The following is a 27591-nucleotide window of genomic DNA, read 5'->3' on the forward strand; positions in this document are numbered from 1 at the left end:
AACAAAAATGAAGTGGGGGAACATGGTCCCCAAGAGAAAAAAGTGAGGCAGAGCTTGCTAATACTTTTCCACAGCAAATACATAACACTGCCCACATTGTTGAACCAAGTACTTGAATAAATCTTCAGCCTCCATCTGAACAGCCGATCCAATTAGAGCTCAACAGTGTGCTTCCAGGTCTATTTTGTGTTGAAACAGAATAGCCAACTAAAAAGGCATCCAAAATCACCAAATGCGTTTCAGCGACTGATTTTTAGTCAGAATCCCATGATCTTTTGAAATGAACCTCTAGCCAAGAAAATGCAAATGCTTCTAGTCTTAAAAAACAACGTTTCACCTGCTTCTTTGCTTAGTTAGGAATTGAAATTACTTGGCTGCTCTGGAAATACTTCCAAGTGTCTAAGATAGCAACAATAAAGCCTAAAATAGCCATCAAGTTGTAAAACACCCAGGCACAGTCACGTACCTGAAATCCCAGCTACTCAGAAGGCAGGAGGATCATAATTTTGAGGCCAGCCTGGGCAATTCAGTGAGAACCTGTCTCAAAAAATAAAGACTAGGAACATACCTCAGCGGTAGAGTATTTGTGTAGGACACAAGAGGCCCTGGGCTCAATCCCTGATTGCAAGAAGGAAAAAAAAAAGGTAAAATAAATCCCTTTACATTTTTTTCTGTAGCAGATTAGGTAACTAAAAACATCTGAGGAAACCTGAACTAATGTGTTTTTGGGTTGTTTTGCTTTTTTGGGGGGTGGTGTGGTATGTGGTGGAGATTGAACCTAGGGGCACTTTACCACTGAGTTACATCTCCAGCCCTTTTTATTTTTGAGACAGGGTCTAAGTTGCGGAGGCTGGCCTTGAACTTGTGATCCTCCTGCCTCAGTCTCTGGAGTTGGGGGGATAACAGGTATGCAGCACCAACCTGAACTAGTATCTGATTTTAAACTAAGTGTAATACAGAACAGTTAAAGTCTGTTGCTATGAGCCAGATCTGTGGGTAGAAAGCCCTCATTCAATTCCCCTCAGGAAAGAGTTGATACACTTGAAAACAGGGTTCTGGCCAGTTTTTTGAGATCTTATGTCTGAGGATGCTTGTTTAAAATTAGGGCACCATCCTTTGCTTTGACAAATAGAAGACAATATGTGGTAATTGGTCAACCTGCTTTTACCAGGTATTCACTACTGTCTTACCTTTGGCTGTATCCAAAAAGAACCTTATTTTTCAGAAACAAAATTAAAGAACAACTGTGACACAAGTAAAGAGTTCCCTAAGCTTTGAAATGACAAGTTTTGGTGGTTGCAGAAGGCTTCTTTCAGAAAATTTTAGATTACCCATATGAAAAGAGCTGTTGTTATATGTAAATTTCTTCATGTCCAGCCTAAAGATGGGCTGAGACCAGAGAAGCAGATGAGATTTTTCATTTTGATGACTTCCCACCAGAGATTGTTCACCTTGCCTTAATCAGACAAAACACAAGTCGGGGAAGCTTGTTAGATCAGGATTTCTTTTTATTCCTTGTTGGTTTAAAATGGCTAATCAGAATAAAAAATAAAAGGGCCTCTGTGTAGAGGTTGGGGTCTTCCCTATTTAGAGGTTAGAACCCAGGTATCCCCTCTACCCAGCACCATACTGAGATGGGCTGAGGGGTAACCCCCAAGGGACACTCGGAGGGGCCTAGGCCTGCCACTCCTTTACTCTATCCCATTTTTTTGGCATGTGATGAAAAATATTGCTTTTTTTTCTCTCCTGGCCTTCGATTTTAAATCACGTTAACCATGTAAGTAGGCAGAAGCTATGAGGGGCTCACTGAAGGAGCCCACTCTAATCCTTCTCCCCCAAGAAGGGGGGATTATCCAGTATTGTTTCTTGAGCTAGGTCAAGTTCTCTTCCTGATGACCCTCCTCCTCCTCCTCCTCCTCCTCCTCCTCCTCCTCCTCCTCCTCCTCCTCCTCCTCCACCACCACCACCACCACCACCACCACCACCACCACCACCACCACCACCAATGTCATGGAGCACTGACCCCTTTCCTGGGGAAATTAAATGCCAATGAACATTGAAAGCTAGCTCTCTCCAAGTCTGTTCTGACCAAGACCCCAGAACTCACCTCTCCCCAGGTTTCTTTCCTAATCAACACCAACAGAGGGTGCTATTTCCTTAGTTGGTAACTGGGACAAGAGGGAACCATGGGAAAAAGACCTAGAGGTCTCCTCTTTTCCTGCTGGTCTGAGGAAAGGGAAGAGCAAAATCTCCCCTCCTTATATATATCCCTCCCTCATTTTCCCATCCCAGGATAGATATATAATTTCTTTGATATTTATAATATATATATATATATATATATATATGTACACACACACCTGGTAACGCAGAAGAGGAAAAAAATAGAATCCGTAACAATAATAAAAAAAATTATTTCTGGTTTTAAAAATGATCTGGTTCCCTCCAGGGTGAGCAATTGCACAAATGTCCACTGAGTCTGGTCCAGGGATTAAGGAAGGGAAGGTCTTAAAAGGTAAAAGGGGCTGCTACCCCAGTCTCAGGGCCCCAACTCTCCAACTCCCCAACCCCACTGCATTTTATAAAACGCACCTCATCCCCTTGGAATCGGTGGTTTAAAAAATGTCCATGCAGGGGAAGGGAGCCCCTTGAGGGAAGGAAGGTGGCCACCTGGGGCCCTTTGGTGTAGGCGCAGAGGCATGGGGAGAGGAGGCGCCGAAGGCTCAAACAGAAATCTCGTAGGTGGTACCACCCACCCCTGACACCTTCTTGACTCCTCCCCTTGTGGGGCTACTGAGAGGTGGCTGGCCTGGGCCAGAAGAGGCTGAGCCTATGTTCTTGGGCTGCCCATTGGATTTGCTGTAGGCGGTCTTGAGCTGTACTTCATCTCTGGGAAGAAAAGAAGAGAGAGTTGTCAGGAAGTGGGGCACAAAGTACAGAAAAGGGAAACAGTTTAAAATTTGGTTAAGAGGAAAACAAATGTGCTTTTCTCTATTTTTTCTTATTAAAACAATCTTGTTTTATTGCCATGTTTAAAACAAGCTAATTTCCTATACCCCCTATTCGCTCTAATAGCAGCTATCATATAGTGACTCTCAGAATATGTTAGGAAATAGCATTAAGGGAAAAGAATTAATCTTTAGTCTCTTAAGGAGGAACTGCACAAAGGCAGCTGGAATTAATAAAAATGAGGAGCTATAAGGGATAGCCCTGAGTACACCTATATTAAAATGCACAGGCAAAGCCCTGACACCTCATGCAGGATGCTAATTTTAAGTTGGCTGAGGATCAGGATGGTACTAATACTTACTTGGGTGTCAGTAATGGCTGCAAGGCCACTTCCTCTGTCTCAGAGACACCGGGTGGGGCTTTTTGGCTGCTGTAAGACATGGATCGGCCCAGGTATGGGGCAGTTGGGCCTGGTTCAGGGGATCCTAACCCTCGGCCCCTCAGCCCATCTGGTTTGCCAAAACGAGGGACAGCTGGGCGTGCCAGTGGAGTCTTGCCTAAGGGTGATCTCTTCGAATCATCTGAGGAGGAACTAGTACGAGGAGCATGGCCTGAGCCTGGTGTTGACTGAATGCCGGAGTCCCCCAAGCCTGGTTCCTCTTCACGGACTGGAAGTGGGGGTGACTGGCGCAGCAGCTTCTCTCGTTCCTGAAGGGAAGCCACAATATGGCGTGATAGATTGTCATAACGGACTGGTGAGGGCTCTCGGTGTGGTGGGCCGGTTGGCACCAAACGTGGGTGCCTCTCGGCTTCCCGTTGCTGGGCCAGCCGGGCTGACAGGAAGGGAGAGGTGTAGCCTAAAGGCGGGTCTGGCTCAGGCCCTGCCTGCACTGACTCAAAATCAGGACTGTCTGAAGGAGTGAGTAGACTGTCATAAGATAGGCTTCCATTGCGTGTCTGGTTGGCCAGGCTCTTGTAGGAGGTGGAGGTGGTGCCTTCTGAACGAATGGACTGCAACTGGCCCAGCTCAAAGCCTGTGCCCTGTGCTGACTTGAGGCTGGAGGAGCGTGAGCCGCTCGATAGGGGATCAAAGTGAAAGCTTTTGCCAAAGGTGGGAGAACGGAAACTCTCTGGCTCCAAGCTGGGTTCTGAACGGTAGCTGGGATGGCGGCTGCTTTCTGCAATTGAGGTTGGCTCCTTTAAGCTGTCCCCACGACTTAACTAAGGAAGAAAGTAAAACAAACTTAGTGCTCTAATACTAGACCCCAAAGCCAAAGGAGTCAAGAATAGAATTATATGCCAGTAGTATGCACAGAACTTCTACATGCATTATCTGGTTTAACCCCTTAAGTCAGATATGAGTTGGAATAGATAATTTCTCATTTTAAGATGCAGAAAATGAGACTGGAGAAGGTTTAAGTAAGTAACTTGCTTATGGTGGCAGAATTAGGTTTGGGGATCAGATCTGAACTTTGTAATCAATGCTTTATGGTAATACATAGCTCCTTCTTTGATAAAGAACACACTTTCAAGGAAATTTATTTCTACTAAGGCCAACAATTCATAAAGTGCCCTTGGTTTCTTCTCTTCCCTTCTGCCTTTTCCTTTCCCACAGCTTGTTTTTTTTTTTTTTTTTCCCCCAAAAGAGATGATGTATATTACAATCCCACTTCTACAGCATACAGTACCTTGGCGCTGGAGGAATGAGGCATGGCGGCTGATGTGCTGCTGCTACTGTAACCCGGCCGATACTTGTACATGGTAGGTGTCGGGGGGCTCTCCTTGCCCAAGAGGCTGCTATCTGCAGGTAGAAAAGCCCAGGAAAACACTGCCTTACAAGCTGTTCTCTTAATATTCCTAGGGTTCCTTGAAGTATGGGGGGAAGGAGAAGATGATAACAGATAGATATACCACCAAAAGGAAAGACTAAGGAACACAATTTTGCTGATATCAAGAATAAATATTTGCTGGAGCCAGGTGGTATGGCTCATGCAACTCAAGAGAATTAAAAATTCATGGCCAGCCTCAGCAACTTAGGCCCTAAGCAACTTAGCAAGACCCTCAAAATAAAAAATTTTAAAAAGGGTTGGGAGCATAGTACAGTGGTAAAGCACCCCTAGGCTCAATCCCTAGTACCTGCCCCCACAAAAGAACTTGTTGGGTGTGCAAGTGCACACCTGTAATCCAAACTACTGGAGGAGGCTGCACTATTGCTACTTCCTGTAGGGTGTTCTTAGTCACAACACAAGTAGACTCAGTCTTTACCTGCTTTCTTTTATATATTACAGAAGTAACCTTACACCAGTCTTCTAGATTAGGATCTCATGGATCAAGGTAGCACTTACCCTCAGTAGCTAGGCTGAGGTGTGTTCGCAGCCCTGTGTAACGGCTCAGGTCTGGCTTAGGAGGAGGTGGAGGTTCTGCATCTGCAGACTGGCTCTCTGTTATCTCCAGGCTGCCCTTGGACTGGAAAATGATAGAGAAAATCAGATTTGAAGAACTGAGCATTTGGGTAATTCAATTAAATTGGCATAAGAGGTACTGGAGAGTCAGTTACGTTTCTATAGGAATGGAAGACAAAGCAAAAGAGCCAGTTAGGGGACAATTCTGGATAAACAAAAGTTTTCAACAAGGCTTAATTCTGTCATGTATTTGTTCACTTCAACCAACAATTGCTTAGTGAGTGTCTGCCATAAGCAAGCTGTTAAAACCTATGAAGAGAGGGAAATGAATGAGCTCAATTTCTATTGTCACTGAGTCTAATGAAGAAAAGATTTGTATCTCAGTGATTTTAACACAAATCAGTATGTGATTCTAAGATGTAAACTAAAAAAAGTTCCTATCTCTGCCATAAGTGGGATTCCCCAAGTTACCTCGTTTCACTTCCCTAAACTCCTCACCTTAGTTCTCCTCAGCTCCCCCTGGATGCCATTATCCATGATCTTCACAGTTATCTGCCCATCTGACACTTCAGGCCGAAGAAAAGGAGGTCTGATTACAATGGTCTTCTCTTTCTTTGGTCTTCCTAAATACCTAAGTGTCAAAAGAGAGGTGGTTTCCTCATTTAAAAATATTCACTGGTTGCCTATTGTGTGCATTTTACAAACGGAGGCATTACTGGACTATGGGTGTAGTTCAGTGAATAGAGTACAGGGCCCTAGGTTCAATTCCCCCCCAGTCCCAACCAAAAAAAACAAAAAATTCTAGCAGGTCAGGGAAAAGATTAGCCCTAAATCCATTAATTAAATTCCATAAGGAACTACAGTAAGACTGAAGACTAGGTCTTTGTGAGCAGGGACCTAGCTCACGGTACTCTGGATGAAATCTTATTCATCCTCAACCCTGTCAAAGGAATTTAGCTGAGTAATACCTGAAGAATATCAACTGAACTTAGAGTTCATGTAAGGATGGATATGTCTCTCCTCTGTAATGATTTCCCATTCTAACACAGAAAACCAGTCTCCCACCAGACTTCTTCCATACAGACTAAGCCCAAAGGAGACAGAAGTCTCACTGAGAGTTAACTCTAATCAAATGGGGTAGGAATACCTGGGTGCTGGAGAACTGCAGAGTACACGGCTGACATTGTTACAGCAGCCATTGGTGAAGGGGTTCACACCTCCCCGGAATTTACCCGTAACCTAGACAGAGGAAAAAAGGACCCAATCAGTCAGACCATGGAACCTTGATCCCAAAGATCAAAACAAACTGACAGAAAATTATTGGGCATCCATTATCTGGGAGACACAAAAATGACTAAAAACAAACCTACCATCAAGAAGCTTATACTTTTAATGGTTAAAAATAGGGACGTTGTGGGCTGGGGATATAGCTCAGTTGGTAGAGTGCTTGCCTTGCAAGCACAAGGCCCTGAGTTCTAATCCCCAGCACCGCAAAAAAAAAAAAAAAAAAAAAAAAAAAAAAAAAAAATTGGGACGTTATAGAGTCTAGGGTCTTCAGTTCAAATCCTAGTTCCATCTCAGGGTAGCTGTCTTGAGTCTAACAGTTTACTCATGTAAAATGGGATAAGTAGTTTCTGAATACTGAACAATAAAATAATACACAGATGCTCACGTTCCTTAAATAAAATGGCACAGTATTTGCACATAAACCCTGAATATCTCATATACACTAAATCATCTCTTGATTGCTTATCTAATACACTGTGAATACTGTGTAAATAACTTGTATTATTTAGGGAATAATGACAAAGTCCATATGTTTAGTGTGGACACAATTTTTTCCCCAATTATATTCCATCTGGGGTTAGTTGAATCCAGATATAGAACCCACAGATACAGAGAGCAGGCTTGCTTAAGTAAGAGTAAGCACTTACAATTAGCTATTATAATATGCATAATTTTTCTTTCCACTAAGCAGCACTATACACACCTTGAGGGCTGGCCCGACTCTCTTACTGTTTTTATAAACTCAAGACCCTAAATTGTGTAGTACACAATGGGCATTTAATAAATGTTACCCAAGAAACAAAACTGTTCTCACGGTCATTAAGGAAAAGGCTCTACCTCACCCCTAACACTAATCTCTGAATCATAATATAAAGTACTCATTAAGCCTCAACTTGTGGAAACATTATGCTAAACACTAATCAGAGTGCTTAAGACATGCCCTGCTCTTTAGGGATCTCCTGTCACTCTTCCCTATACCTGTTCATTGGTTGTGCGTCCCCTAGCCACCAGCACCACGTGAAAACCTGTGAGGCCAGCTACGGGGATGAAGAATAAGCCAGCCACACACATCACTGCCATTCTGTTGCCAAACAGTCAAGGAGAATAGCAAACTGATCTTGCCTTCCTCAACCCATACTATGTTTATTTTCCCTTTGACAGTTACTACTGCAGGATTCTACTTTCCTCATTCCTCCCCATGCCTGAATCCCACAACCCAATGTTCTTAAAGGATACGTGACAGCCGTGTGGACCCCTGAGAGTTCCTCTATGTGGTAGAGGACATAAAGGAGGCCAAAGCCAAACACCCCCATTATGTGGGCTGTCAGGGAAAGGAGGAAGAGGAAGAAATAACGGTAGTTCCGGCGACCAATACAGTTGTTCACCCAGGGGCAGTGATGATCAAATTCCTAGAGAGAAAAAGAAACACTGAGAGGCATCCTTGGACCACAGGACTAGATCACTTCTGTCGAGAAGAGGAACAAAAGGCAGAACTTAAGTTTTACTTTTAGTAAATTACAATCACGTTTATCATTTAGCTGCAAAATTAAAAAACAGGCTCAAGCAATTTCTCTTGCTCTATATTATCTGTAAGGGAGACCATCTGGAGTTTGATCAAAGGCAAAGACCAAGCCAGGTGTGGCTGCGTATGTACACCTGTAATCCCAGCAATTTGGGAGGCTGAGGCAGGAAGATTCCAAGTTCAAGGTCAGCTTGGAAGCAGCAAGACCTTGTCTCAAAATAGAAAATAAAAAGGGCTAGGATGTGGCTCAGTGGTAAAGTGTCCCTGGGCTTAATCCCCAATACCAAAAAAAAAAAGTCGAAAGTTTATTCTACGTGACCAAGGAACTTCACAAAAGGATAAATGTCAAAAGCTTTGCAAAACATTCAAGATTCATAAGAGGCTTTGGAAAGAATATCTGACAGGTAGATTCTTACAGTAAGTAAAAAGGGACTGGGAAAAAAAATAAAAATGATGTAAGGGACAAGGAATGCAAAAGGACAGCTGGGAGGAAAAAAACTAACAAAAATTTGAATGCAAGCCAGGCATAGTGGTGCACACCTATAATCCCAGCAATTTGGAAGGCTGATACAGCAGGATAACAATTCAAGGTCAGCCTGGGCAATTAAGTGAGACCCTCTCTCAAAGAATAAAGGCTGGGGAATAACTCAGTGGTTCAATCCCTCGTACGGCAAACACAAAGTTTAATACAATGGCATGACTTTATGGAAGCAAGAGATAACAAAAAACCAGGACAAATAACCAATAGATGAGCCAAGGGATGGAAAGCTTGAGCTATGAATCTTGTGTTGAAAAAAATTATGTTCAATCAGGATTAAACTTCCTTCCTGAAATGACAAGAGTATTCCTGTTCTGTTTCTCATGTATTTACTTCATTGCTAACACCTTTTAACAGAGCTACCCAGGGAGCCAAAGTAGTTAGCCAGGATTGTACTTCATCTAAGGCCAAGAATCTCTTCTGTGGTTAGGATGAAAACAACCTAGGCTAAGCACTGAGTCTCACTCCACCTAGTACTCTTACCTCCACACAGTTGTCACAGACACTACAGTGGGAACATCGAGGAGGACGGTAGAATCGGCAAGTGGCACACCATTTCATGCGCACCTGGATGCCCTTGATCTCTACTGTTTTGTAAAGGGGAGCTCGGAAATCATCTTCCTTGTCCTCATCCTCCTCAGCTACAGAGAGGAAAAATCAGTTAAAAAACAACTAGGCCAAAACCACAGTAAGCATTAGGAGCACAATGATGCTTAAAATATGTCTATACTTTGAAGGAATTCACAGTCTTAATGCGTTAGAGAGACTAGGAACTTAAAAGAAAATGACTCAGAGGAAGTGGCTCTGATATGCATATGCTGATATTTTTGGTTTACGCATTATGAATGTATTTTAAAAGAAACAGATAATTCATATATCAAAATACATATATAATGAGTTTTAATAATAGTTCAATATCTCTAAGTACATGACTGAATAACAGTAATCCAAGAGAGGTAACTAACCTTTTTCTCAACACAAATCCCTTGCCCAAAATGGTTTCCCCTACTCTATTAACGCCGGCTTTTTTTCAGTAGTGTTGGATAAGCCCTGAGTGGCCTCTCAATTTCAACTATCAGATACCATTTCATTTCAAAATTGAAAGGATATTGTTTGCCTTCTCATTTATAGTGAGTAATTTTTATTTTTTGTTACTAATCTAGAAAAAAATATATGGAAAGGAAAAATAAGTGATGATGTAGGGACTAAAAATTAAGTTTTCAAATTTCACTGATTTGGAGAACTTCCCATAAATATAAATATAAATAGACAAAAAATTTTAAAAAATAAAAGAACCATATGAATAGAAAGACCCCCCCCCACTTTGAAAATATAAATAGACATTCTACTACAGGTATGTGATATACATAAGTGAAGCAAAAAATTATGAAAAAAATCTTCAAGCTAGGTATGGTGGCACAGGCCTATAATCCCAGCTACTCATGGAACTGAGGCAGGACGACTGCAAAATTGAGGACAGCTTAGACAACAACATAGGAGACCCTGTCACCAAAAGTTAAAAAAAAAAATAAGCTTCAAAATATTGGAAGAGAATATACCACAATATATAACAGTAGTTCTCTCTAGACTGTCAAATTATAGGTGACATGACATTTGTCTTTTTAATAGTTTTTAAATGAATACCCCCCTTTTTCTTTTGAACACAAGGTCTTGCTATGTTGTCCAGACTTCCTTCAAATCTGGACTTAAGGAATCCTCCTGCCTTAGCTTCCCATGTACCTCTAACTACAGGCATGCACCACAAGACCTGACTCAAAATCTTCATTTTTTTAAAATTAATTAATTTATTTACTTTTGATAGTGCTGGGGCCTGAACCCAGGGCCTCATACATGCCAGACAAGTGCTCTACCACTCAGTCACACTCTAGCTCCAAATCTTTACTTTAAATGAAGGGTTTTCCTTTGGAAGGGAAAAAATTCAAATGCTAGTTATTTTGGCATTCCCGATCCTTCCACACCATCATCTAACAGAAAACTCTCTTTGTAACAGCTCTTTGGTTACTCTTGTAACTTATCATATATTGTATTTATATAAATGCTGGGGATGCAGCTTGGTGGTAGAGTAGTTTAGCATGCTTAAGATCCTAGGTTACATTCCCAGCACCATAAATAAATAGATAAATAAATATCTTCTCTAGCTTCCTTTCTAGACAGCTATTCAATCTGCTTTGTTTTGGTACTGGAAATGGAACCCAGGGGCACTTTACCACTCAGTCACATCCCCAGCCCCCCACCTTTTTTTTTTTTTCCATTTTGGAACAGGATCTCCAGATGCTTAGGGCCTTGCTATATTGATGACGCTGGCCTCAAACTTGTGATCTTCCTGCCTCAGTCCATGCTGCTGGGATTACAGGCATGCACGTCCATACCTGGCTTAAGACTGAGCAATTTGAAAGAAATGACATTTTTTTCTTTGCCATTCTAGGAATTGAACCCACCACTCAGCTACATCTCAGTCCTTTTTATTTTACTTTAAGACAGGATCTCAGCAAGTTGCTGATGTTGGCCTGAAACTTACGATGGTCCTGCCTCAAGTCTCTCAACGTGTTGGGAATACAGGCATGTGCCACTGAGTCTATCTGAAACAATGATATTTTAAAAGAAACCATCCCAAATGATCATTGTCATGTCCTCCATATAATAGATCACTAAATATTTGATGAATGAGCATTAAAGGCTCACTAAAATAGTCCTCCTTGCCATTAGGAACATCAAGTTCCTTCCTCTCACAGAAATCACAAACGATGAAATCACACTGATGCAGGCTCTGGGAGCACGATGAATTCCAGAAAAAAATCTCATCAGTTGCTATCCCAGCCATACCTGTCTGGCTCTTACAAAATGACCTGTCATTGAAGAGGAAAAATTAGATATCCTCAGTAATGTTTTCTTACCTATCCCAGGAACAGCCTCCTCCTCTTCCTCTCTGCATAACCTTCTGATATGCACTAGAAAGCATATCCTCTCTCTACAAGTTCACTATCTTTCTGGTTCAATCTTACCCTACAACCATGCTTTTAAAAATATGTTCTGTATCCTAAAGTTCCTTCTTCTCCCATGAGCTATTATTTCATTTCTGCCTTCTTTGCTTACTTCTTGAAAATGGAATGTTAATACTGACACTCCTTCCTCATTTCTCATTCATTGCCTTCCAAACAATTATAATTTAGTTGTATTTCTTCATGATATATACATTATTAGAACTAGTCTTAAGATCAATTATTTCTTAATTACCAAAACAATAAGAAGTTTTGAGTTTTCATACTATTTGAGCTCTCTTAATTTCTGATACTACCAATCATCGCTACTTCATGAACTTTCCTTAGTTCCCACTTTGTCCTCTTTATCCTTCTTGTTCAATTCCTCTTCAATGGCTCCTCCTTCCACTCTGCTCATTAGAAAAATGTCAGTGCTGATCAGGTCTGACCTTGGTTGGTTTGCAATCTTACTCTTATTTTCTCTAGACAATCTTTCTCCTGTTGCTTCAAATACCACATGGCTAAAGATTCCTAAACCAAGGTCTTTGTCTACTAAATTGCCCATTGGTTAACTTTACCTGGATGACCCATATCTCAAATTCAATATGTCTGGGGCTGAGAGTACAGCACAATGGTAGACCACTTGCCTAGCATGTGCAAAGTCCTGTGTTCCATCACCAGCACAGATTTAAAAACAAAACAAAACAAAAACAAAAAAAAATTCAGTAAGTCTGAGAGTGCTTTTCTTCCCTTCAAACTTGTTCAACATTCCTATAAGTCATATTATAGTTTATAAAAATAGCATCAACTTGCCCCATAAGTTAGGAACCTTGAAACCAAGACAATTCATTCATACTGTCCGATCCAAGTACTAACCATTCCCAATCCTGTTTAGCTTCCCAAGATCAGGCATACTCAGGGTGGAATGGCAGTAGAGTCTATGACCCTTTCACCCTGCCCCAGTAATCTGTCATGAACAATTCTTTTGAGTCTACATCTGAAAAATCTGTACATCCAGCCATGAATTCAAGTTCTCCTCTAGTCTGTATTATTGACACAGCCATCCAAGTCTATCTGTACATTCTTACAAGAATTACTATTGTAAAAGGAAATCAGATCCCATGATACCTCCAATTAAAGACTTCTAGCCAGGCGTAGTGGCACATGCCTGTAATTCCAACAGCTCAGGAGGCTGAGGCAGGAGGATCACAAGTTTAAAGCTAGCCTCAGCAACTTAGGAAGGCCCTAAGCAACTCAGTGAGACCCTGTCTCTAAATAAAATATAAAAATGGGCTGGGGATGTGACTCAGTGGTTGAGTACCCCCTAGTTTAATCCCTGGTACAAAAAAAAAAAAAAAGACTTCTCACTGGCAAAGAAAGAAGTATAATCTATTTAACCAAACATAAAGTTATTTAGCTGAGCATATAAAGTCCTTCCCAACTTAGCTCTGGGTTTATCTCCTGCTCCCTCTGGTGCCACTGTGCACTAAAATGTACCAGTCCCACTGAGTTCATCATTTGATGGCTACGGCTTGTGGAAATGCTGCTTCTTTTGCCTAAAAATGCCCCTCCTTCCATCTTCTACTTTTAGCAGCATTTCCTCAATTTCTCTGGGCAGATATCACTTTACCCTTTACTATGTTTTCACAGAACCTTGTTCACGCCTCCTATAGTTGCATCACCTACACATATAATAAAGAAGATGAGGGGCTGCCTCTAACATTTGGACACCAATCATACAAAACTCTGTAAAATCAGCCTCCATAGCTATATATAAATCTTACATGGTTTACCTTTGCCACTGTTAAAACAATCTAACTTACCATGGGCATTACCTAGCAATATCATATGCTCTAAATAAATTTCTGCTGAGACTGGGCACTTTGGTACACACCTGTAATATCAACAATTCAAGAGGACGAGGCAGGAGAATCTTGAGTTCAAGGCAAAGCTAACTTAACAAAACCCTGTCTCAAAATGAAAAAAATTTTTAAAGGGCTAGGTATGTAGCTCAGTGGCAGGGCATCCCTGAGTTCAGTCCCCAGTCCAGGGGGGGAAATTCTGCTGAATGAATAACTAAAAATCAGAGAGCTGACCCAAAATAAATCAAATAGTTAGAAGTTATGACATTTATTCCTGACCTGCTTTTCATCATCAGACTATAAAAGTATTCCATACTTCTTAGACTCTAAAGGCCCAAGATCGACCATGTCTGCCAGAACAATCATGTTTTAAAGGCAACAAGGAGTTGCCAAGAGATCTTACCTCGAGGGAAAATCCCTGGGTCCATGAACGTGGCCATGCTGAAGTTGGCCAGCACAAAGAGAAACATAATCGCATTGTAGATGGGCACTGCAGGTGACACATCCAGGCTTAGTCCTGGACACCTACACAAATAATAAAGAAGATGAGGGGCTGCCTCTAACATTTGGACACCAATCATACAAAACTCTGTAAAATCAGCCTCCATAGCTATATATAAATCTTACATGGTTTACCTTTGCCACCTCAAATAATTACCTCTATCCTTTCGATCAAGTGGCCCAGTGCATTTCCCATGGAACTGCTCATTTTAGATCAAGATATGAGACACAGAATCTGTCCTATCTTAACCCTCTGCATTGAGGTCTATGTTCTTCAATTCATTATTCCCCAGTGGGTTTTCCACATGTTCTGGAATGTGAACTTACCTCCTTTCTAACCAGACTTGAGAACTAGGGCCTGACTATGTAACTGACACCAGCTACATTCCTTTCTCTGAAGGAGCCTGAGACTTCTGGATCCCAGCCATGTCCCACTGACCTGCACCCTGACCCAAAACATGAGATACCACCTGCTTTCTGGCTTTCCTCCCCGCTTCCCAACTGGCTGTGAACCACTCTCAACTCCCTAATGTTTCTCCCTATATCAGAGATTCCTGAGAGCTTTATTCAATGCTAGTCCCCTAGGTTGGAAATTAAAAAAAAAAAACAAAGATGGTTATCAAGACAGAACTAGACCCACCTTTGACATCTGAAAATGGAGCAAAGAAGTAGGGGAGGAAAAAAACAGAGCATATCAGACCAAAGAAGCCCTAAATCCTCTAGAAAAAGAAACTAGCCAAACATCTAGTATTCCACAGCATTCAAATCAAGAGACATGCATTAGATAACTGCTTTAGATAACAAAAGAATGCTTCTATCCAAGGTTAAGCTCAGGTTCTTTCAGGATAAGTCTAAGTAGAAGCACTTCAAGGGCTCTTCCTTTCTCTGCTGGTTTCCCAGGAGTTCAAAGTTTCATAGGAACTTCTGATGTGAGCCTTGCTGTGTTGGGAGTATCAAACACCCCCTTCTCCTGTCTCAGCCAAGGGAGAACTTCCCATTACAAGACAGTGGCTAAATGCCCTAATCTACTTTGTAGCTGAGAACTTAATCTCCAGAATCAGGACAGAAAGTATGTCCTTGTCCCCTTTATCTGGACCAGGCAGAAGAAAAGAAGAGTTCATTGAAGGAAGGAAGAAGGGTTATGAGAGTAAGAGAGTAATGTGAATCTGGAGGCCTACCCATAGCAGTCCTGAATTCTATAAAGAAAGGTGATCTGTCCACTCCCCACCCATCGTAACAAAAAGCACAGCGCTGAAGAGTGATTTAGGACAGTTATAAGACCAAAAATAAGAGACAAAACTGTCACAAAGCACCTCACAAATCTTTACTACCAGTACCTATTTTTCAAATTCTATTCAGCCATTCATTCTTAAAATTTTTAAAGAACAGACCCTGTCATAGTTCTATTGTCAAATAAAGTCCCCTGTGAAGCCTCTTTCTCTGAGTTCTTGGTTCAAAAAGATGCCCAATACCTTGCCAAGGTGTGGGGTAGAATACAAGCAAGAAGGAAGAGTTCCTGCACAGCCCCACCCCAAAGCCTGACCTCCTAGGTTCCTTAGGAGGGAGGGAGAGAAACTGAAAACCAGTCATCCAGGTCAGAGCCCCTCCCTAGCACTTAGCTGTCGCTTCAATTTCCGCCTGGGGAAGAAGAGAAAGGGTGACTCACTTTACTCCTACAGCCTGGGAAGATAATTAGAAGGGAAAAATAAAATAAATCCTCAGAACATGGAGTTGCCCATGATTTAAATTCCTAGTATTGGCCACTGTGGCCTCTTGAGCTTTGAAAAAAAAGAAGCAAGCCTTCCATCCAGAGGGAAAACTATTAGTAATATCATCAGTCCCTTTGTAGCCCAGGTTTTGATCTTCCTGATCCCACTTTCTTCAATTTCATTTCCAAACAAAGCAACTCACTGAATTTCTTGGGTATCCTGCCAACCTACCACTGGATGATGAACTTTACCCCTACAGTTTTCTTTTTTTTTTTTTGCAATGCTGGGGATTGAACCTAGGGCCTTGTGCTTGCACTCTACCAACTGAGCTACATCCCCAGACCTTACAGTTTTCTTGATATCAACCATCCCGTTTAAGTGTGTAATCCTGAAACTGAGTTCCAATATCTGTTGCCAAAATAAAGTCTGCCCCCACAGTAGCAGAATCTACAAGTGACGCAAGTAATTCAACTTCATAAGTACTACTTGCTCCTAGATCCAGAAACCCACTGCTTTTAACCTGACACTCTACCTGAAGGAACACCACCAAGGAGGGGAATGTGTGAACAAAGCCTGTTCCTGCCACAGCCCATATTCTGCTTGGCTTGAGAAGAGGCTTTCTGTTGCTTTAGTACTTTGCCTTGTTGCTAAATGACCACCCCATGTTGGCCTGTCTGAATCCATTGCCTTTAATGGAAGATGAGGCCAAAACTAAAGAAAGGAGTTGTTGGGGCTCGTTCTCAGACTACAGCAATAATCACAGAGCACCAGAAGCTAAGGGAGTGGCCATAACCCAGAAGGCAGGCTGACTCATGGATGTGATTCTCAGACCTAAGCTATCCCAGGTAGAACAGGTTCTTCTGCCCACCCATTCAACATTTCTGTTTTCAAGGACAAAAAAATTGGGAAGAGGGGATGTCAATATTCATATGCCTAAAACCCTGTTTTCTAGCTCTCCCTAACACTTCCTATTATAAAAACTGATACAAGTTCCTCGAAAGAAAAACAAAGTAGAGTCAAGAAGCTTTGGATTTTAATACCGTCTAGATTGATGCTTCACTATGTAGCTTTAGGTAATCCACAGGAAACTTTCAAGCTTATTACTTCAGCTACATAACATAAATATGAAGATGAAGGTAAATGTTTGAAAAGATTCTTAAATTCTTTTTAAACCAGTTGGCTTAATACTGAGCATTCACTGGATAGAAGACATAAGAAAACAGTATTAATTATTACCATCATCATCAATTATCATTCCAGCTCCACCTTCATTCTTAATTCCACTTCCCCTATCTGAGGTATCAGTGATTCAAAGCACTAAAAACAGAGGCACTAAGCTCCTAAAGAACAGGCCTATGCATTCCACCCATGCCAAACATGTTACTTGAGCATATGATTAGGGTTCCTTGTTGATGAGAAAAGTCTGTAATGAATGTCCCATTTCCTGTCCTTGGGATTCTCATCCAGAAATGCTTCCTTCCAGTTTCCATGGGAAAACAAGTTTCTCCCCTTGCAGGTGATTAAGTTTCTCTTAGAACATTTGCTTTGTGGTATCTCTATACCATAGATGTTCCCGCAGTTGATTGCTACATATGTAGGACCGCGACACTTACTCCTGGATGAGAAAACCACGTGGGAAGGAAAGCAACAATCACTGCTCAATTAATGCCCTAAGTCACGAGGCTGCGCCCACTCAAATCAGGTGCTAGCACCTCCGCAGTTATGGTTTAAAAAAAAAGAAAAAAAGGGAGAGCCACTGAGATTGCCCAACTCCATGAAGAAAACAGTTGGAAGAAGCCGGAGGCAGAATTGAAAGGGAGCTATCCTTAGAGGATCACCTGAAACAGAGATCTTACCAATACCCCTTCCCCATCTTCAATTTTAAAAATGGACAAAATAAAGCACTGAACAGGGCACAGTAGTACACACCTGTAATCCCAGGGACTCCACAGAATGAGGAAAGAGGATCAAAAGTTCAAGGCCAGCCTCAACAACTTAACAAGGCCCGAAGTAACCTAGCAAGACTGTCTCAAAATAAAAACTAAAAAAAAAAAAAAAAAGGACTAGGGCTGTAGCTCACTAGTAAAGCACCCCTAGATTCAATCCCCAGTACCAAAAATAAATAAAAGAGGCACTGACTTAACTTACAATAGAGGAAACTTTAGTGATGAATTTGGTGATTTCAATGGGTGTTGCCAGGAGCCTTAAGGAGGCCTCAGGGCCTCAGGGGACCTCAGGAAGGGAAACTGAGCAAGTGACTGGGACTTTATACACGCCAGCCTAATTTGAACCATGTGTTCCCATCTTTTGTTTTATGTACTGGGGTTCAACAGAAGGTTTCTTTTGAAACAGGATCATACTGCTTAAATAAAATGGTCTAGGTTGACTTCCCCATTATACAGAGGAAGAACTGAGGTCTACAAAGGTTAACAGACTTTACTGAAATCAGTCTCCTGACCCCTAAATGATGCTTATCCCACTTACCTACCAATCCCCACGCCAATCACAAAAGGAAACTAAACTATGACAAATGAGGATCCAAATGCATTACCTTAAATGCAGAGGTTACAACTTAACTGGGAGGAGATAGGTTACTTTAGCAGACACTCTCGTCTGAAAATGATGAAGATGAAGGACCCCAACCACTACAGTTTAGTTTTAGTACTAGGCAAATTCAGGGAATAAAAGGGATCCAGCTCTGAGAGGAAAATCTCAACTGTTCTATTCAAACTTCTCTAGGACAGAAGATCATTATTTCTTTGATGACCAAACCCAACTGATAATTTTTGCTCACAGCTTTCCCTACTTGACAAAGAAACATGGAGGGTAAATTGTTCATAATTAGTTGAAGCCTACATGCCTCCACTAATTATGTCTGCCAGCTGAAAAGGACTCTTCCTCCTACTCCCAGTCCTTGAGGTCCCAAAGTCATTTTCATTTTCACCTGGGGCCTAGACTGATGTAAGAATGGTCAGTTGTAGCCTAGTGAAAAGAACAGGAGGTAGATGACAGAGTAGTTCCAGATTTAAGGCCCCATCCAGGAACTATTTCAGAGACAGTCTTCCTCTTACCTCTCCATGACACCATGAACTCTATTTTCAATTGTATATGGTTTTCAACAGGTGATTCTCCAAGGAACTGAACCTCAAAGGGGTAGATCCCATGGAGAAAGTGTTTGAAAATGGTGCCTCAACACAGATACATGTTTATAGGGGAAACACTACGGTCTAAGGGAAAAAGAGAAGAGACTTTCTAGGTGAGAGAGTAAAATAAACAAGCATTTACACATTCACAAGGTGGGCAGAGTAGACCTTAGGGGACAACGGAGCCCAGAAATTGGTCCTGTGAAAATTAATGCCAGCGAGAACTTCAGTTATGACTTAAGGCTCTTCTAATTTCATATTAAAGGTAATAATTCCAAAGTGAGTCAATGATATCCTCTAAAATCTTTTCTCCTGGGGCTGAGAGACCATGGGAGGAGGGCCCCTACTTTACTGGAACCAAAGAATGAGAAAGTAGGTTAAATAGCTTCAACTATCTGTTGAGAAAAAGCCCATGTCAGGACACCTCTTTGCAGGTAAACTGGTTTAACCTGCCAGGCACTTCGATGGCTCCAGATTAACAAATTAAGAACAAGGATTCTGCATGCTCCATCTCAAGAACAGATAGTTTAAAAGAGAAACCCTTTACTCCTGAATATCCTAGCTTCTCCAAGGCTTTTCCGCTTAAAGCAAAACAGACCCTCCCAAATCAAGCAAGTCTAAGAGTGTCAAACTGACCTAGTACATACTCCTCCTGACCCAATACCACAAATGCTACAAGTATACTATGACAGAAATGTCCCTCGGTTAAAATTTTGATTTTGCTTACTACACATAAAAGCAAAAATTAAAACAAGTTCTGACACTACAGATTCATCCCTCCTTCATCGGCAATCAATGCACATAGGAGGACAGAATACTGAACATGATGAGTTTAAACAAGAAAAGATAATGAAGAGAAGCTAGATAAAGTAAAGTATGCTGGCCGGGCATGATGGCACATGGCTTTAACCCCAGCGACTCAGGAGGCTGAGGAAGTAGGATCACAAGTTTGAGGCCAGTCCAGGCAACTTAGCGAGACCTTCAGCAACTTAACAAGACCCTGTCTCAAATTTAAAAGGCCTGGGGATATAGCTCAGTGGTAAAGCAATCCCTAGTACCAAAAGAGAAAAGCAGGCTGTCATGTGACAGGGTGGCACACACCTGTAATCCCACGGACTCAGAAGACTGAGGATCACAAGTTTGAGGCCATTCTCAGCAACGTAGTAAGGCTCTATCTCAAACAATTAAAAAGGCTTGGGGATGTAGCTCAGTGGTAAAGCACCCCTGGGTTCAATTCCCAGTACAAAAAAAAAAAAAAGAGGAGAGGAGGAAAGCAAAGAAGGGAGAAAAGAAAGCAAAAGAGAAAGGGATAAAGGAAGAGCAGGCTGTCTCTAGAACCTCGAGGAATTTGGCAAGTATGATCAGGCTGCAGAGGTAGGGGTCAAAAAAAAAAATCTTATTTCCACACTTCAAAGGAAGAGATAAACCAGGTGTGTGTGGGAGGGAGGGGGAGTCTGTGCTGCACTCATATATGTAATCCCAGTGTCTCAGGCGGCTGAGGCAAAAGGATCACAAGTTCAAGGCCAGCCTCAGCAATTCAGCAAGGCTCTAAGCATTTTAGCAACACACTCTGAAAATAAAAAATAAAAAGGGCTGGGGATGCGGGCTCAGTGGTTGAGCATCCCTGGGTTCAATTCCTGGTACAAAAAAAAAAAAAAGGTAAAAACAACGCTGACACTCATTTGTTAATGATTAATTCTTGTTTAAAAACTTGATAGGAATACATCAGTAACACTTTGCTAACTCTTTTGACTAAGTGACCCACATTTTAAAGAATTGTTTTTGGTATGCGAGGTTCTTTCCCTCCTATCTCAGATTGGCTTTCTGTGTAACTATCTCACGCCAACAATTCTGCTTCAGTGAGTTCAAACTGCTTAATTCCCTATCACTTCAATTCGTTCTTCCTAGCTACCTCACATTGCTCTGAACAACACCTCGTACTTAGGTTTGAGCCTGAACCATGTCAAAGTGAACTCCCCAGAAGACCTAGCAAGCTCTTGTGGTTCGAAGAGCTGCAGCTAGAGTGCCAACTCAATGACTCAACAGTATAAGGTTCAGAAGCCTGGCACAAATTTATAAACTGGAAAGAGAAAAGGTGCTGAACAGGGCATTGAGAGCTACAATACTGAGGGTAAAAGAAGAGTAAATCACTCAAGTCTCCTCCTATAACAAGTAGAGGAACCAATTCTGAAGATACAAAGTGGGAATGAGGCAGATGATTCTGGGAAACCTTTTTATTCTGTGGTGCTGGGTAATGAACCCAAGGCCTCCTGCATACTAGGCCTGTGTTCTAACACTAAGCTATATACCTAGCTCCGTAAGTGGAAAATCTTTCAATTCCAACCATTTTTTCCAACAGGTCGAAAGAATGGAAAAATTACTCTCATTGTCATCAGCAAGAACTAATGTAAAAGGATTCTAGGGCTCTTTTCCTAAATAAAGCTTGTCCTTTGAGGCTAGGGATGTAATTCAGTGAAAGAGTGCTTTCCTAGCATGCATGAAGCCCTAGGTTCAAACCCCAGTACTGCAAAAAATAAAAGAGGTTGCCCTTTCCCAGTGGCCTTCACTCCAGGTTTCAGTTCCTAAGAGTACAGGAAAAACAAAAAACAAAAACATTTCAGAAGCACTAAAAGCCAAAACTGACCCAAAGGTATACCTATTCTGAAATTCTCCAGTACCCAGTTTCTGCAATCTCAAACCTAAGTTTCAGACATCCTTGAGAAAAACCATTACTATTTCAGAAGACTTTAGTCTGTCTTTCTTTCATAGAATTGATTGCTTAAGCTGCTTCTAGCATCTCTGGTGGTTTCCTCCCACTTCCTTCCTAGTTTAGGATCAACTAATAATGGAGATGGGTGGAAAACACGAAGACATTTATGATTCCAAAGGAAGGGAGGAAGGATAAAGTAGAAAATTCAACAGTCAAATTTATAACAAATCTGAAAGAATAATCTATTATCACTTTTCTTACATAGCTCTGGGATTTGGAATTTACCTGGATCACCAAACACTCGCAGTCACTTGACTTTGCAAGTAACTAGCAAAACTCAGAGATGTATACTCTGTCACCTCTCATGGAATGCTTCCACCCCCAAATACCACCATTGGGAGAAAACTCACGTAAAGGCAAAGAAGAGTGTTGTAGCTCCTACTAAGAAGATGGCGGCTGCTGAGACTGGGACATACTTGCTGGGTTTGAATCTCTTTCCAGACTCTGCGGGCATGTTGGAGCTCTGATGGGAGATCTGCCCTGCCGCATAGCCCAGGCCCACACAGCGGCAGAACAGACAAGAAAATGGGATGAGGGAAACAATAGAAAGGAAGGAAACCCGGGAAAACAGAAAATTTAAAATTATCACCCTTCCCCCTCCCAAATAAAACTGAAGGTCAAAAGATCTCAAATGAGGGAAAGCACATGGGAGGGGGAAAGGTGATTTCAAATGATGAATAACCACCTCCCCAGAACAAAGCAGAAGGGAAAATTAAGAAACAACTTGTACAGTTTTAAAACTGAAAACAAACAGAAGGCTATACACATGCAAACTGTTGCAGGTGGAGAACATGGACAGTCGAAGAGATCAAGATATAGTTCACAGATGGAGGCAGAGCTTCATAAGGAAAGAAGGGGAAAATATCAGGGTAGGGCAGAAAACGTCGATCAAGGAAAAATTCTTCTGAGGAGATACAAAAGTACCTCCAAGACTACCACACTTCCACAAAATGTGAGCTGCACCTAAGAGGTGTGCCCAGCGTTTCTATTTTAATCCAAGAAGGAACCTCGGCCCCTTCCAGCTTTAAAAAGAAGTTGTCTCTACTGCTGTCCTTGTCCCTTTTAGGCAGTCTTCTCAATGCCACCACTCCCACACCTTGACTTCACCAGGGTTTGTAATCTGGCAATGGTGATTTAATTTATTTCTCTCTTGATGGCCAAAGCTGGACAACAGCTGTCACAGGGTTGAGTTGTAAATCCTTTTCTTTGAAGGGGGAGGGAAAACAGAGAGCAAGCTTGTCTGTCTTCAATCTCTTCTTGTTATTCCCAAGCCCTTTAAGGGCTCCGTTTCCTATAGAGTTCATGCAAAACTAAAGGGAAACTTAAAATCCTTGAAGTCATGTTTTTCCTAATAAGCAGAATAAAATGAAGAAATTAATTCCACTTGTTGATACTTTAAATGATTACTGTAGATAAAAGCAAAGTTCCAAAGATGTTCCCGTTTCCAGGCTAGCCAATGTCTCTGATCTTTCTTCTTCAATCTTGGGCTTTCCAAATGCAGAGTTCAACTTTGTTATGGTGCCTCACCTGTAGAAAAGCAAATATCAAAGAAATTCTTTCAGGGCATTTGTTAAGAGCCCCAGGATAAAACCCCACAGGCTACACTGTTAAAAAGTACCTTTTGAGCAGATAGAGTGGCTGCATGCCTATAATCCCAGAGGCTGAGGAGGCTGGGGCAGAAGAATTTTGAGTTCAAAGCCAGCCTCAGCAACTTAAGAAGGCCCTAAGCAACACAAGGAGACCATGTCTCTAAATAAAATAAAAAAAGTGCTGGGGATATGGCTCAGTGGTTAAGTGTCCCTGGGTTCAATCCTGGGTATGAAAAAAACAGTGCCCTTTGAGAGAAAGATTATTATCTACTTCACTTAATGTATGTGGGAAAGGACTCTGAATTGGGAAGACAATGGATTCAGAATCCTTCACTTTTCCAAGTGCTATTCAGATTGGAAGGAGAACATGGCTTTATCTGGCTTAAGGTCATCAAAGGACTAGCTTCTGTAGGGGGATCCCATTTTACCTTACATAAATGGGCAGTAATAAATAAAGAATATAAAAATCTAAAAACAAACAAGGGCACAGCAGTAAAAGGCAGTCCTAAAACAGACATTCCTCTTTAGACAAAGAGAGTATTTATTACTACAATGAAAAATGTTACCTTGAAATTAGGATAGCAAATATCATTTTCTTTCTGTGTCTTTCTTACTCCTCTATGCTTTTTGGCATATACTAAATGTTCAGTGACAGAGGTAAGAGCTGAAGTTTTACTCTTGTAGAATCACCCGAATAACAAACGTTCTTATATTAAAAGGTGAGATTGGGGTGGGGGGAAGGGAAAAAATAACAGAATGAATCAAACAACATTACTCTATGTAAATTTATGATTACACAAATGGTATGCCTTTACGCCATGTACAAACAGAGAAACAACATGTATCCCATTTGTTTACAATAAAAAAAAAAAAAAAAAAAAAAGGTGAGATGTCCTCTTTGAAAAACTGGGTCTACCATGGGAGTTGTTCCCTTTCTTCCCAATTCAATAGTTTTTCATTCCTACATTGGCCTATTAGGAAGTAAACTAAAGCCCCCGACACACACACCTGAAATGATTAACAGTTACAACTGGGTAGGGGATGTTGTTCAGTGGAAGAGCATTTACCTAGTATGCTGGAGGATCTGCCTCTCCAACACCTCAAAAAAAAAAAAAAAAAAGCAACAATTATTTTTGTTGATGATAATAACAAAATAACATCAGTACCTTGGTTTTATACCATGCTTTTCATCTGGTGATCTCAAAAACACTTTACTCATTATCTGGTGACACAGTCCCTTATCCCACTCTGTAAAATTGAAGAGTAGAAAATGCCTAAGGTCATTCTACTGAATCATCTGAACAATCAGGTTCAGAACCCAGGAGTTCACATGTCCCTTTGCTGACACAAACTCCTTCTCTCTTTTCCTCATCCACAATACCAAATGCCCATAAACTGAAATCTACAGACCCCAAATTTTATTTAAGTTATAATTCTGAAACAAAGCAGTCTCATTCCCCTCACAAAGTCTACCAATTGATACCAAAAGAAAGATTAAAAAAATCAGAGGCGTCAGATAGTGAAATACAAATGTGCCCTGGAATTTATTTCCTCTCTCACCTGTGGCATGGAAGGCAAAGGTGCCTTCCTTTAAGATTCATCATCTTTCTTTAAAAATAGAATTTCAGAAGACCAAACAATATTAAAATGGAGTAAAGACCCAGTGATTACAAGAAATTATTATAGTGGTTAAAAAAATAGTCCTCTTTAGTCCCTTATTTTATGATTATTTAATCCTGTTTCCTATAAAAAACAAAGTCCAAACTTCTGACTTTAGGCTTAAATACCTTTGTTAATGAGAAGCAAATTCTTCTTTTTTTTGCGGGGGTGGGGTGCAGGTAACCAGGGATTGAACTCAGTAGCACTCAACTACTGAGCCACATCTCCAGCCCTTTTTTTGTATTTTATTTAGAGCCTGGGCCTCACTGTTGCTGATGCTGGCTTTGAACTCGGGATCCTCCTACCTCAGCCTCCTGGAATTACAGGTGTGCGCTACTGTGCCAGCCTCAAGAGGCAAATTCTTGATTTGTAGACAGTACTATTAAAATAAATGTTTCTCTCAAAGACCACAAAATTAGAGATGGAAAATTAGACTACTTAAATTTTATCTAAAGTAGGATATCACTTAGACATTGTATATTATTTTTTAACTTTATTTACTTAGTTTTTAGACATTGTGTATTATTATTATTACTATTATTTTTGGTGGTGCTGGGGATTGAACCCAGGGCCTTGTTGGTACTCTACCAACTGAGCTATATCCCCAGCCCCCAACATTGTGTATTATTGAAGATTATATTTTCCATAGGAAAAAAAAAAATCAAGTGGGTTAATACGGCCAGAGTACAAAAGAGATTAGAGTTTGAGTTGTTTGGAAGTTATACATTAAAAAAGAGACAAAAATCTAGAAATGTATTGGATATAAAACGCACACCAAGTCTTAGCAAAAGGACATGTTGCATTATTAGAGAAGATCATTAGAGTTTGGTTCAAGAGAGCCAAAAACTTGGATCCACACCAGTACCAAAAAGTGTAAAAGAATGTCTATTGAGTCAGGCAGAATGTAATGTACAGAAGGGAAATATGTATGTAGGTAAAACAATATAGGATATGTAGTTTAAAGGTTTTAATAAGGTTTAATATGAGTACTTCCTTAAAGGAATGAATGGATATAAGCTGTACCACTGACAACACAAGTGTGTTAAAATAAATTAGCCTAATAGTATAAGACAGTAAATACAAAGTAACTGAGGTGCCATGGAATAAGAGAAAAGAGTCAAGCAGAAGTTTAAAATGAGTGTGCTATCTTTATACACTGAGGTAGCAAAGTACCTGGCAAAACAATTCTTATAAACATTAAGCAGGTTGTGGTGGCCCACATCTTTAATCCTAGCGACTTGGGAGGCTGAAGGAGATTCCCAAGTACGAGGGCAGCCTCAGCAACACAAGGGGCCCTAAGTAACTTTGCAAGATCTTGTATCAAAATAAATAAATTATTTATTTATTTTTTTTAAAAGAACCTTAGGCAGGTTTTATAGAATAGGTTACAATGAGCACTCTATAAAGAGATGTGATGTAGAACAGAGGGATGCTGGGATAAAAGAATGGGGATACAACTATAAGAGTTACCTGGTCAAGAATGCATTAACCAGGAAGTGAAAATCCAAGGCAGAAAAATGGTCTACAGTATAACATACATAACATATATGTGATCCTACAACTGCTTTCAATAACTTTAAGTCACTTTCTTACTACTCATTTCAGGGTTTTCATTTGGCCAAATGAGCAAATGAGCAAAACACTTTCCCTGCCCCACAAAGAGATTCCTATAGGCACAATACCGGCAAACACATTCGAGCTACACTTGTAAAAAGTATAAAGTACCACAAGCATAAAGCACCCCGTTGGTGGGGGTGGGGGGAGGAAGCGGACGGGTGGGAGAGAAGAGGGAACAGGATGAATCTTGAGCCAAAGTAAGTATCAGGAGAGTAAGGCGAAAAGACCCAAGCCGCAGTGTCTGTAAAAGGGGCACAGGAGTCAGTCCCCACCGCGGGGCTGGAGCAAGGAGAACCAATGTACGGGGCAGAACTGACCACCACTGAGCCCGAAAAGCCGGAGTCCACCGCGGCAGGGCCCACCGGAGCTGAGGGAGCCGGCTGCCAGGGGACGGCCCGGGCCGGGGGCGCGGGGCCGGGGGCGGAGGGGCGGCGGCTGGGTGCCAGGCGCAGAGGACCAGGTCCGGAGCCCCGCGGCCCGGCTGTAACCCGTTCCGAGCCCCGGCGACCGCGGATCCCCGGCCTCTACTCGTCGTCCGTTTCGGGGCCCACGGGTCCTGCCGCGGACCGATGACCCGGCCGAGAGGAGGGTTGGGGCCTCAACCCCCTCCCCCTCCTCAGTCCCCCTTCCCTAGAGGTCACTCTCCCCTCCCACCTCACTGGTCCGGCACTTCCGGTTCCGCAGGGGCCGGTGTCCCCGGTACTCACCCCCGGCGCGGTGCCCGTCACCGCCGCCGTCGTTGTCACCACCGCCTCTCGGCAGTGCCGTCCGGCCTCTGAGAGGCAGCGCGCGGCCCCCGCACGCTCCACGCCCGCCCCGCTCCGGCGCGCTCCCGCCCGGCGACGCTCGTCTTCGAGCCGGCGCGCGGCCGTTGCCCTCAGTGCCGGTTCTCGAGCCCTCCCGGCATTCCCATTGGTCCCCTGGCCCGGGCGCGCGCGACGTCTCGCGCGGGGCACGTTCCTCTCATTCATGCGGCTCGCGCCGCCGCGCCCGCCCCCGCTCACTCTCCCATTCACCTGTAGCCCCCACCCCCACTCCGCTCTG

General features: G+C 42.0%; 1 protein-coding gene across 4 annotated transcripts; it reads right to left on the reverse strand.

Moving 5' to 3' along the window:
- Positions 1-1485: 1485 nt before the first annotated feature.
- On the reverse strand, positions 1486-27543 carry ZDHHC5 (zDHHC palmitoyltransferase 5). Of its 4 annotated transcripts, none has more exons than XM_079102278.1 (13): positions 27255-27543; positions 24339-24370; positions 22033-23209; positions 13963-14084; positions 9182-9339; positions 7875-8047; positions 7617-7719; positions 6499-6590; positions 5850-5982; positions 5295-5415; positions 4638-4750; positions 3311-4170; positions 1486-2889 (listed from the first exon to the last, which is right to left on the reverse strand). In XM_079102278.1, exons 3-13 carry the CDS (start codon positions 22134-22136, stop codon positions 2724-2726), a joined length of 2145 nt encoding a protein of 714 aa, XP_078958404.1. In that variant the 5' UTR covers positions 22137-23209; positions 24339-24370; positions 27255-27543; the 3' UTR covers positions 1486-2723. The 4 variants fall into 4 exon arrangements, with proteins under 4 accessions (XP_078958404.1, XP_078958405.1, XP_078958406.1 ...); XM_079102279.1 differs by lacking the exon at positions 27255-27543 and adding an exon at positions 26865-27143; XM_079102280.1 differs by lacking the exon at positions 24339-24370.
- Between the last annotated feature and the right edge of the window lie 48 nt (positions 27544-27591).

The sequence above is a fragment of the Sciurus vulgaris genome (assembly GCF_902686455.1).
Source record: "Sciurus vulgaris genome assembly, chromosome: 11".
Lineage (NCBI taxonomy): Eukaryota > Metazoa > Chordata > Mammalia > Rodentia > Sciuridae > Sciurus > Sciurus vulgaris.

Coding starts and splice junctions, on each gene's coding strand:
- ZDHHC5 (XM_079102280.1), bottom strand. CDS start 22,136: ATGCCCGCAGAGTCTGGAAAGAGATTCAAACCCAGCAAGTATGTCCCA. Junction 8,048..9,181: donor TCTGTGACAACTGTGTGGAG/GTAAGAGTACTA, acceptor TTTTCTCTCTAG/GAATTTGATCATCACTGCCC. Junction 4,751..5,294: donor CCTCAGCCTAGCTACTGAGG/GTAAGTGCTACC, acceptor TTCTACCTGCAG/ATAGCAGCCTCTTGGGCAAG.